Source organism: Gorilla gorilla, chromosome X (genome assembly GCF_029281585.2).
Source record: "Gorilla gorilla gorilla isolate KB3781 chromosome X, NHGRI_mGorGor1-v2.1_pri, whole genome shotgun sequence".
Classification (NCBI taxonomy): domain Eukaryota; kingdom Metazoa; phylum Chordata; class Mammalia; order Primates; family Hominidae; genus Gorilla; species Gorilla gorilla.
The window spans coordinates 136363050-136375659 of NC_073247.2; the positions used below are offsets into that span (position 1 = coordinate 136363050).

Consider the following 12610-nt stretch of genomic DNA (forward strand, 5'->3'; position numbering starts at 1 on the left):
GTTCATGGTCCTATTTAGCCGCAGTTAATGGTTCTCATACTATTTTTGCCACAACAAAGACTGAAATAATACTTGACACATAGTAGGTACTCAATAAATGCATAGGGAAATGGGAGAATGCAGGGCCAGGGATGACAGATCTATTTTTAAAGAGAAACAAGACATTTTATGTAAAACCTCTTGACCTAAGATTCAATTCTGAATTCAGGTTTTGTTAGGGAGTAGAAGACAGGACTAAGTTCCTGATTTGGGGAGGGAAACACAAAGGGAGATTGAGACTATGAGCTTTGGTAATGAAACAGAACAGAACTGAACTGACAGATTGAAATAGTAACTGAGCCCATGACCTCAGCCTCATTAGCGAGAATGCTACTGAGGCAGTCAGTGAGTAATCCAAATATTTTTATTTCTTTCCTACCTACTCAAATCACAAAAGACATATGCACTGTAATTGCCTATAAAAAAAGAACTATATTCTTTAATTTGCTATGCATGCTAACAATGAATTATGCTTCTTTTAGGCCAAAATATGTCCCTACCACTGGACTCCACAGTCTTCATTTTTTGAAAGTCTATTTAACTGTGATTGCCCATTGAACCTCTTATTTTTAAAACTGAGGGATTTTTTTTTCCTTCCAGTTAATGGGTTATACATTTAATAGTTCATTGATTCAAAAGACTAGATTGTTGCCTATCAGCAACAAGATTTATATGATGGCTAACCCAAGTTATATAATGGCAGAATTTGTTCGGAGAAACCAAACTAAAAACATACAGAGGCAGGAAAAGAAACCAAAGATACTAATGGTTTGTTTGGGTTTTGTACAATCTTAGAACAGGCTGTGTTTTAGGCATGACAAAGAAAGGATCTATTTGTACCATCTGGCTTTCAATACTCCCACAGTCTCCTATGTTGGTAAATCTTAAGTAGTGCTATCTCTACAACATTCTATGAGATAATATTGGAGCATGTGCTATTATAGCCTGGAGTAGCCTTGAATATTTCCAGTCCTTTACATTTTCCCACTGGTATAAGAACTTTCACCTCCAAAGAGCCAAATAGTTCAAGTAGGTTCAAAAGTCATCTGATTCTTCAACTACTTATGGACTGATTGAGGCTAGATTTACCACTACAATCAGACATTTAAAAAGAAAACCTTCTTGACTCTCTGCTAGGTGGTACAAAAACCAGTGAACTATTTGTTAGCTTCAGAGGATTAGGGTTCAATAGGTTTCTATGTCTGGAGGTAGCACATGATCTTTAACAAAACCACTCCATTTCAAAAATTTCCACTTTCTTTCATAGTGCAATATACTTGTTCCTAGTTTCTTGACAGCCGGTATCTCTCTCTCTCTCTCTCCTCTCTCTCTTAAGCATTGTACAACTAGTATTGGCTTAGCTGCTTGTTATGAGTAAAATCCAAAATCTTTTATCTGCTCTCTTTATTTAATATTATTTTCATTTAACTCCATAATTTTATTAGTTAATTCTGCAAAGTATTTGTGGATATGATATATATAAAAGACTGCATTATTGTTATTTGCCATATTTAATATCTATGCTTAATTAAAATTAAAGTTCAAAACCAAAGGAAATGTAGATTCATAAGTGAACAAAGGGCAAAACTGAATTAAGAACGTTGAATAATGGGCTATTTGATTTAATGAAACCTATGACTACCAAAGAGTGAAGTCTTTGTCTATGTAGCACAGAATGGTTGCCGTCAAAAATCACATTTCTATTCATTTTTGACCAGAGCCGCAGCTAGTTTATCTGAGAGCTCATTCACCTCCTCTGGTATTCTATGTATATATGCTAGCCTACAGTTCCCTGATCATTTGATCAGGAAAGCTCCTTTAATATGAGCTAAATGAAATAGAAGCAAGAGTGCTTTTCAAAGTGCCAGATCATATATCTTTTCTTCCTGTTAAGAATTTCCCATTGTCACATCCAACCCAATAATCAAACATTTGTGAGGCCCTTCCTTAGAAACTCTTGACTAAGCAATTGCCCTGGAAGTTAACTACAACACAGTACATAAGGTCTATGTTAATTAGACTGGCAACGCTTTGATGAGGCTTTGACGAGTAGAAAATTACAGTGGGCCATCTTGGAGCCTCTTAATTTGTTCATTACTGTCCCATAGAGAGGAGTAGGAGCCCCAAGGAAGGGGTTCCTGAGAAGTTACACTGTAATCTGAAATTCCACGTGGGTCTTGCCTGTATGGAGGATCCAATACAAACTAGTGCTATTATTTAAATGCTATCTGTACTTTGGTGTAATTTGTTAATGGGCTTTTAAGTCTACCCAGGAAAGACTACTTTGTGGGATCATACCTAGACAAGAATCTAGCCTTCCATGAACAAATGACTTAGTCTTAGTACTTCTTTATTGCCCTTAAAAATTACTGAAGATGCCAAAGAGCTTTTGGTGACATGAGTTATATCTATATTAGAAATTAAAATGGATAATTTTTAAGTATTTATTAATTTATTGAATATATAGATACCATTACATTTTAACATAAATGACACATTTTGTAATAAATAATTATACAGTATTTTGCAAAACCCAAAAAATTAGTGAGAATAGTGGCATTGTTTTACATTTTTGAAGATCTCTTTCATGTTTGGCTTAATGAAAAACAGGTGGACTCTCATAGCTACTTTTGCATGCAAATTCTTGTGATTTCACATGTCATGTGGTCTCTGAAAAACTACACTGTACACTCCTGAGAGAATTACAGTAAAAGAGATAAATAACACTTTTATGGTATTATGAAAATAGTTTTACTTTATAGATGCTTTGACAGGTCTTGGAATTCCTAGTGGTTGCTAGACCACACATTGAGAACCACTATTTTATCTTCAACATAGAATGTTTTCTTCCAATCTTTCTAGTTGTTTCTTCATAGTCTGCTTAGCAGATTCCTTTTCCCTGGGCTTCTTGAACACCAGTATTTCCCAGAGTTCAAGTCTTCATACTCCTTTTTCCTTCCTACTCCCACGATTTTGGTGTCCTCAAAGGTAGTTACCTCCAAAGTTTCAGCACCAAATATTTAATAATGTTCGGTATCTCTACCTGTAGGTCCATTTTCATCCTTAAGCCTCTTCCTTCCATTTGCTATCTATCTTGACTAATAGCATCACCATCTACCCAGTCCCTAAGCCAGATAACAACGTTCTCTCCTGATACATCTTATTAGTCACTAAGTCAAGTGAGTTTTATCATTTAAATATTTCTCCATTCCATCTCCTCCTTCTCCATTACCAGAAGTTTATGCTCTCACTATCACTAATCTGTATTACTATTATAGTCTTCTAATTTATCTCCATGTTTTCAATTTTACAAACCCATTGTCCTGCCTGCCAAACCCAACTTCAATACTGCCATTAGGGTGATTTTTCTAAATGTAAGTCTGAGTAAATAATTGTCTTGCCCTAATGAAAAACCACAAAAACTCTCCATTTGTTCTTGGAATAAATTTCAAGGTCCTTACCATGGCTTAAAACGCCTTCCATAATCAGCTCCTGCTTACCGTCTTCATTTCCTGCCACCTTTCTGTATCTTTCCTTTTTTGCTTCCCCAGGTATTGCAATATATTTGTATTTATTAAACATATTATGCTTTTCAACCTTTCTGTGAAGCAAATATTGCTGAACCCTAAATGGGTAAGCCTCCACCCTGTAAGATGCCACCTGTTAGTGTTGACTATGATAAATCAGATATTTTGTTGGTGATACTGGCCCTCCCCACTCTGGCTGTTCTAGATAAAAATTTAGTCATATTTCTGAAGTTTAAAATGGGTTAACCTGCCATCTGTTTAAAAGCCATTGCTCTAATTTAGTTTATTCTTATTCACTTCAGAGTAAGTATAGCTTAACGACTTATGCAATGTGGCTCTAAAATATTCACATATCTATGTATGCACTATATATACAATTTGGGTGGAGAGAAACTGAGTTAAACAGGAGCTAAATTTCTTCTTTATGAAATAGAATTCAAGTTATTTACTGTGAAGTCATAGATTTCTTAAGAGATTTTTTTTTTTTTGGTCTGAGTTTGCATGATTGATTCTTACTGTTCTAAAATGTCTTAAGCAGGCAAAACTCCAAAATGACTAACCTCCTGTCCAGTCCCCCTTTATTATGCCTACCAGTAGATCTTTATCTATTTCACAGAGTCTTATTTTAATTTTCCTAGCCGGGCTAAGAAAGTACTGTATGAGAAGTACTTAGTAGAGTGATTGCCTCTCCTTGAGACAATAATCTCTTGATGCAAGACATATATTTAGTATCTACTACTTGTTCACCCAATAAATTATTTCTCTTACTCTGTGTCTTAAATACATTCTGGAGTTCTAAGAAAAAAAAATAAGTGCAGTATTTGCCTTTCACCAAGACACCCTTAGTCTGAGCAACAGGACCTAACTCTGATTCAAGAAATTAGTTTTATCTGACATGGATTCATCATGTCATTTTAGTATGTTTAATTTGGATTGGATTTATACTTTTATTTATGACAGGCAAGAGTGCCACTTAACATGGTGGGGATAAAACTTATGGAATATATTATACCAAAAGGTGATGTAAGAAGAGTCTATAAATCTTTTTTAAAGAAAGGTTCTGATAAATGCATGGATAGCAGATTTGTAATTAGACTGAAGTCATACCACCATTTTCCAGATCCCTGCTTAGAGACATTGCTAGAAGGCTGGTAGATTCATGAATAGGAGGAAAAGTCAATGCTAATATAAAAACTGTCAGTATTATCATGATTGGGTCTATAAGAGTGAATTGGAAGAAGTAATAAGTATTAAGCATGACAGCAAAAGGATTGATAATGGTCTATAGGATAATGTGAAATGCTTTTTAGCATTTTATGCTGAGTCATTTCTTGAATGTTATAAGCTGTAATGCATTTTAATGAAAACGTGTTTCAACCTAGATATGGCCTTCAGATAAAAATACAAAACCATTTGAAGGGTCAAAACATCATAGAAGAGGGATATTAGTAAAATAAAGGCAAAGTGACAGCTCTTTCAGACCAGGCAGAAGGAAACAACAAACTCATTAGAGGATTCTTGTGAGACAGACATTCATGCTCTGAAAAATTGTTTTAGATGACTTTGGAAAGAAGGGAAACAAAAGCAGTTCATGTTAGGATGAATTATATCCTCATTATCCTTACCCCAGCTCAAACTAAATAATCTTCATAATAATTCTATTTCACTAATAAGTATCATTAATCTTTATTCAGCTGTGCTAAGCAATGTCCTGAGTGTTTTACAAGCTTCAACTCATTTAATTATAAAGACAATCCTTGAAGAAAGTATTATCAACATTCCCATTTTATAGATGAGGAAATGTAGGCACAAGAAAGATTAATGAAGTTGCTAGCACTATAAGTGAAAGAGTTGGGCTTTGGTAAGCATATTTATCTACATTTAGCAAATACAGTGTGAGGGAGCATTTTTATATTTAGATTTAATGGGGAAAAAACTCCATTTCTATCCTCTCTGTTAAAAAAAATCTAAATTCTTGAATTTTCCAAAGTCAGAACATGCCACAGTCCACTTTATTTCTTCCCTGTATATTGAGGTATTTGCACTTTCTTTTTGAGGCAGACAAAATGAACACATACCACTCCTTTCATTCTATTATTTTCAGCACTCTTTTACTCCACTGTAGTAAACCCCCAAAATAGGGCAATTTGGGCCAGTGCAAAGAGGCAAAAAAAGCACTTGAATCTATGTTATTGAATTTTGCTGCAGAGAGCAACATGAAAAAGGCCCTTTGCCCTCTTGAATAGTTTCATCTCTAACCTTTGGATCAGAGAACTGGGTACAAAACTCTATCTCTTCTAGTTCTATATTGTTAATATCCATTGTGGTCAGCTTTCTACATGTAGGCTATATAGTATGTCATGACAAGATTTATGGACTGAAATTATTTCATCTGCACAGTTGGAATACTACCTGCATCCCCTGAAGGTGGTATGGATTGCTACTAATCTCATGGCAAAGGAAAAGGATCATCCATGTCATTAACTAATGATAATGGGTACGAGAGCCAGAAACCCCTACTCTTCAGCTCATTCAATGTAACAGCGCACTTGACCCCAAGCACAATGTATTCATGTGAGTTTCTACGCATGTGAGATTCTGTAGCCTCTTATACAATCTGCTGACTGTGAAGAAACTTGATCAAAACATCAACGATTGCCAGAGAAGCTGTGTTTGTGCCCTTCACAACCATTGATGAAGTACCTTAACCTCGCCTTCTCTTGACACCTTGCATATGGTCATCTGTCTTCCTGACTACTACTTCATATGGCTTATTTGTAAATTCAAGCAAATGTGCTTCTGACTGGCACTGATACATCACTGATGCCAAAATATCAGAAAAGATGAAGCATAAGGACATACTTTTTGATTCAGATGGAAAATATTACAGATTTATGAGGAAGTGATGACAACAGCCATTCCATGCTATCTTCATATGATCAGTATTTTTCCATGCCTCTCTTCACCAACTTTTTTGAACTCAAAACTTATTCAAAGGAATGATTTTTTTCCCTGATCCAAAAGGTATAGTGGGTAGGTGTGGAGATAGGACTGGTTGGCTGAACAACCCAGCTCTGGCTTTTCACGTGCTGGATTTCCACTGTTTTCCAATGACCACTTACAGAGCTATAATGCACAGAATGACTATTGATGTCCCATTGATATCGATGCGATTTCCCCTAGTGGATTGAGGGCAGCACAGCATACAGCCATTAGTATCTAAAGGTTATGTATAATGGATAATAGAGGAAAATGAAATAGCAGAAAGGAATTTGCACGGGAAACAGAAGCAGCAAGTAGTTTCAGTGAAAGATTTTACTTGGGTTATACAGCAACTGCAAATGGGGATTGAAAAAAATGATGACTTACAGACTCAGCAACAGTCGAGAATGAAATGGTTTCATATTTTGAAATATAATACTTTTTTATTTCAACCACAGAAAGCCATTTAAAAATCATCTTGTATATTACAGCTCTTATGTGCCATCTTTCACCTGAATGCCTATTTATGAATTTTTACTCTATCCTTCTGAGGTGGTCACCAATATGGCACAGATGGGATAAATCAAGAGAGATTTTTACTGACTTATCCAGTCACATAATGTCCAGTTAATGACAGAACCAGGAGCAAAGTTCCAGTGTTTGCCATAAACATCTTCTCATATTGAACCCACTCAAGTTACTGTGCCAGCATTTAGCCTGATATTTCTGCATCTAAAAAATCTCCCAGTAAATGATTTCAACAAATATTGCTTACCAATCAACCAATCTTAGTGGCACTCACCATGGGAATAGATGACTTGGTATATCTAATTGAATTTGTAATTTAATAAGAAAAAATATCTGGTGGATTTATTCAGTAGACTGAGAAGTAAACAAGTCATAAAGTTTACTTCAGTGCTAGAAGAGCAGCAAGGCCTAGCACTCAAGAGTCAGTCTGCTCTGGCTTGAAGCTCAGCATCCTTATTTCTTAGCAAGGCACCCTCTTAATCTCAAAAGTGGCCTCCATGTGACCTCTTAACTTTGTTGAGCCTCAGTTTCTCCATTTATAAAATACATATGTATTGATACCTATCCTTAAGGATTGTTGTGAGAATTAAATGAGCTAATACAAGAAAAGAGCTTAGCATAATTCATTTTTTTCCAACAAACTTTTACTGAAAGGGCTTACATGTGCCAGGCACTGTTCTTGGTGCTGAGATACAGCCATGAACAAAATTGTTAATTCTGGGAACTAGTGAATTTTAATCGTGAATAATAATTATGATGGTAACAATGGTAATATTAATGATAATATTTAACATTTATAGGCTACTTACTATATTTCAGGCACTACTCCATGTGCTTTACTTATATTAACTCATTTAATCCTTATAACAATCCTATGCTATAGGTACGATTTTAAGCCTGTTTTACAGATGAGGAAATGGAGACCTGTAAAGGTTAAGTAACTTGCCCAAGGAAACATACCTAATAAGTGGCAGAGGTCTGGGAAATCTGTGTTAATAACTATTGAACTATACTGTCTTACTTCCAGGCCAAATTGATATGCCATTGTTTATTCTATTAAAAAAGACAGTCCTTGAAATAACTGAAATGTTCCACTTTTGCTGATGAAATGAATAAATACACAACTGAATTAAACAAGTTTCAGAATATGTAATAAAATTTTGATATGGGAGTGGCCATAATAATAAATTTAAATAGAAAATTAGTATTGAACATGGTATAAACCTAAATAAAGAGCTCGCTATTACTTGAGCTTGTTTATACCAAGGGTTAGGCCTTGTATCTAAAACATTATCTCTCCATATAGTAAAAGTTAATAGAAAATAACCCATATAAAAGTTTATCTCAATTGAGCAAGACCATTTTAAAGGGACTCTAATGTATTTAAACTGTTTATATTATTCCTTGTTTTCAATGATATATGAAAATCATGTTTGAGTTGTAGAACTTTCTCATCCTTCGCCTCCATTCCTTCAGCAGTATTTCTCATTACAGGTCACCACAAACCAAATAAACACACATGTTGGGTTATCCTGAAATGTCTGAGATAAAAGACACAGTTTTGATATTATAGGGTAATATAATCCATGTTAAATAGAAGCATTGTTCAAATATATTCAGCTTGTGTGATGAAAATATAAAAGAGAGAATCATGAACATCAGCGCAGGCTATGATCCTATACTGTTTACATCATCGGTGACCTCCCTAAAAAATATAGCCGTTTATTTACTTACCATCCACTGGTCTACGATGCCCACACAAACTCATTATGTGAACTTTTAGATTATTCTCATTTTAGATAAATGGGAATCAACCAAATGTACTTTATTACTTAAAGAAAGTCTAAGTCTCTTTTTATCTGCCACTCAAAATCATATTCATTGTCTCTTAGTGGGTAAATCTGCTTCAAATAGGTAACTGGGGTAAACCTGAAAATAATTTACTAGGGATATACTTGGATAGACTTTGTTTTCTACAATGACATTCTATTCCTTCTAGGAATAGTGCTGCCACAAAATACTCACATTTCTTAAGTCAGTTTACATTCTAGACTGCAGAACCACTCAAGAAAGTAAATTAATATTCAGTCACAATAAAATGACATCCAGAAAAATCAATACAATTTGCTACCAAATGAGGGTGACTTTAATCAGGGTGACTCAAGAACAACAACATTTTTCCTAAAAGTGGAAAGAGCACCTTATAACTGCTCTCTGCTTTACTTTTCAAGACATAGTAACCACACAATTTTGCAGTCATTTACCTAGTGAAATAAGAATACATTTTTTGGTCACAGTGTAAAAATCTGAATTCTTGGGAAGAAATTATGTACTGAATTTTCTGATAGCTTCCAAATAACTGGGGCTTTAATGAAATTGCTACCTGAAAATTCCGTAGCAGTATTATTGTTTAACTGTAATTTAAGAAGCTATTGTAGATTGGTACTTATGACTTCTAATGGGAAAACCATAACAACCTTTTAATTGAAGGGAAAATGGTTAACTACAGTAATTGCGATCAATAAGACTGTGTTCGTAGTATAAATATTTCTTCTCAAAGAGCATTCCTTACTCTCCTCAGCAGTATTTAAGGTTAGGAAGAAAAAAAAAAGAAGAAAATCAATTTGTTATAATACTAAGCCTAGGTCCAAATGTGTACATGCCAGAATCGAGAGAAAAACCCCCCATTCCCACCACAAGCAAAACAAGACTTTGATTAAGAACAAAACTGAGGCATGACAAAAAGGACTTACCGATCACATAGGCTAGTAACAAGGCCAAAGTCACTGTGATTGCAGTGGCGCTCAATGCTGTGCACTTCCAGTTGCAGCACCTGTAAGGTTTGTTAAAGGTAAAGGCAGGTCGGGAAAAGGTGCTTCGAGGAAGAGGCCTGGGAGGGGGCGAGTACACGGTATTGGATGTCAGAGGGTAGTTCTGACTGGCTGCACTGAAGATCGCAGAGGAACCAGATCCATGTTTGAACAGGAAATGCCTGTGAAAAGGAAACACAAGTTTGGGCTATAAAAACCAAAGCCAGTTGCTACAAAAACACAAACTCCATTAATTTCAAACAATCATGCTATAGCCAAGCTCAAGAGAACTGGATGGAGCTCAGCAACATTTTCATATACCTAAGAGATAATTCTAAATTGCCCTTGTTGTTCTCTCTCTTTTCTTTGTCTTTTTTTTTTTCTTTTTTCATCTAGACCTTTAAGAAACAGGCCTTGTGTTCCCTGATTTGCTGGCTAGTGAGTGCTAACATTCCACATTTGGTGTTACACACTACACCCTTCCCTTTCATTAAATATGATCATCAAGAGTTGATTCAAAAACAGAGATGCATCATTAGGCATTTTGATCATTAGAATGGCCTAGACACCAGTGTTTGAGATTATCCTCACTACCAAACTTTAGAGACTAGCTTCACAGCCATATTTTCATTCAACATTTTATTATAAAAATTATCAAATGTACAGCGAAGTTGAAAGAATTTTATAATAAACAACCACATACTCACTAACTAGATTCCACAGTTAGCATTTGACTGAACTCACTTTGTCACATACTTATTCATTTCTCCATTCTTCTCTCCATCTGTCAGTTTTTAGTTTTTTGTTTTGTTTTGTTTCTGTTTCTGTTTGTTTGTTTGGTTGGTTTTGTTTTGAGATGGAATCTCGCTCTGTCACCAGGATGGAGTGCAATGGCATGATCTCGGCTCACTGCAACCTCCGTCTCCCAGGTTCAAGCAATTCTTCTACCTCAGCCTCCTGAGTAGCTGGGACTACAGTGCGCACCACCACGCCCAGCTACTTTTTGTACTTTTAGTAGAGATGGGGTTTCACCATGTCGGCCAGGATGGTATCCATCTCTTGACCTAGTGATCCGCCCACCTAGCCTCCCAAAGTGCTGGGATTACAGGCATGAGCCGCTGTGCCCGGCCAGTTTTTAGTTTTTAAGCATTTTGAAGTATGTTGCATACATCAGTACACTTCCCTTCATATATTTTAACTCACATATTATTAGCTAGTTTGATAGTTTTACACATTTTAATGTAAAATTTATGCACAATAAAATGTGCAGTTTTATGTGCACATTTGCTGAGATTTGACAAATGCTGTCACCTATGCAACCCAAACCCCTATCAAGATGTATACCATTCCCATCAAGACAAGAAGTTCTCTTCTGTCTTTTCTAGGTAAATCCCTATTTCTATTTCCAGAGAAAACCACTATTCTGCATTTTTTTGCCACCATACATTTGTTTTGCCTCTTGTAGAACTTCATGCAAATGGAGTCATGCTACTGTCATGTTTGAATTACTAAAGAATGATTGTTGAGTGTTCATGACTATTGTAATATGGGCATTTTGTAAACAGTAGTAATGTATTCACATGGAAGGAGTTGCCAAAAACAAATAAATAAATAAATAAAATTGCATATACTTCTTTTATACTTATACAACAAATAAAATAAAAGTACTTTTATACTTGCTAAGTGCCAAGTGTTGTGCTGAACACTCATTAGTATCTCTTTTGCTCTTTACTCTTATGAAATAGTCTATATTATTCTCATTGTGCGTTTATAGAAATGGAGACCAAAAGAGGTTAAACAACTTGCCCAAACTCACCTAGCAAGTGAAGGACAGAGCCAGAATCAGAATCAAGGTCATTTGGGGTTCCAAAGTCCTTAATCTTTTTTTTTTTTTTTTTTGGGACGGAGTCTCGCTGTCACCCAGGCTGTAGTGCAGTGGCACGATCTCATTCACTGCACTCCAGCCTGGAACTTCCAGATCTCACTGCACTCCAGCCTGTAACTCCAGCTCACTGTAACTTCCACCTCCTGGGTTCAAGCAATTCTCCTGCCTCAGCCTCCCAAGTAGCTGAGACCACAGGCTGCCGCCCTGCCTGGCTAATTTTTTGTATTTTAGTAGAGACGGGGTTTCACCATGTTGCCCAGGCTGGTCTTGAACTCCTGAGCTCAGGCAATCTGCCTACCTCAGCCTCCTAAAGTGCTAGGATTACAGGCATGAGCCACTGTGCCCGGCCAATCATTTTTTATAAACTTTTTTCTTTTCTTTTTTATCTTCAATTGACATATATGACAATTGTACATATTTATGGGGTACATATGAGACAGGAATATAGTGTGGTTGCAGGAGAATAAAAAAATTCCAGGCAGCAGTTTCACATGATTAGAGGCTATGGGCTATTAAGACCCTGAATAACAGGATTTGGACCAAGCTGGCTAAGACTGACTGGACCCAACATGGTGCGGGATTTGACCTAGGTTTCACCTTGGACTTCATTATATCCTCATTAACATACTAAATCACGCAACCCACCAGCACCATGACAGTTCCAGAAATACCCATGTTTGGTGTAAAAATCGGTGGCACCACAGTTCCGATAAATCTCCACCTTTTTACAGGAATTTTCATGAATATTCTACCCCTTGAATAAACAAACCCCAAAAGGTAGCAGCTCCAAACCCCCTTGTGGGTGATTCTCTCTTGAGTACACTTATACTCCCTTTTCT

The 12610-nt window shown here is 36.0% G+C and overlaps 1 protein-coding gene across 5 annotated transcripts in view; it reads right to left on the reverse strand.

The window, feature by feature from the left end:
- Positions 1–12610, reverse strand: part of TENM1 (teneurin transmembrane protein 1) — an 831890-nt gene that overhangs the window by 317220 nt on the left and 502060 nt on the right. For all 5 annotated transcript variants that reach the window (XM_055376889.1, XM_055376891.1, XM_055376888.1 and 2 more), the window contains one exon: positions 9830–10068. In XM_055376889.1, coding sequence (XP_055232864.1) covers positions 9830–10068 — 239 coding nt within the window. The remainder of the gene's footprint in view (positions 1–9829; positions 10069–12610) is intronic.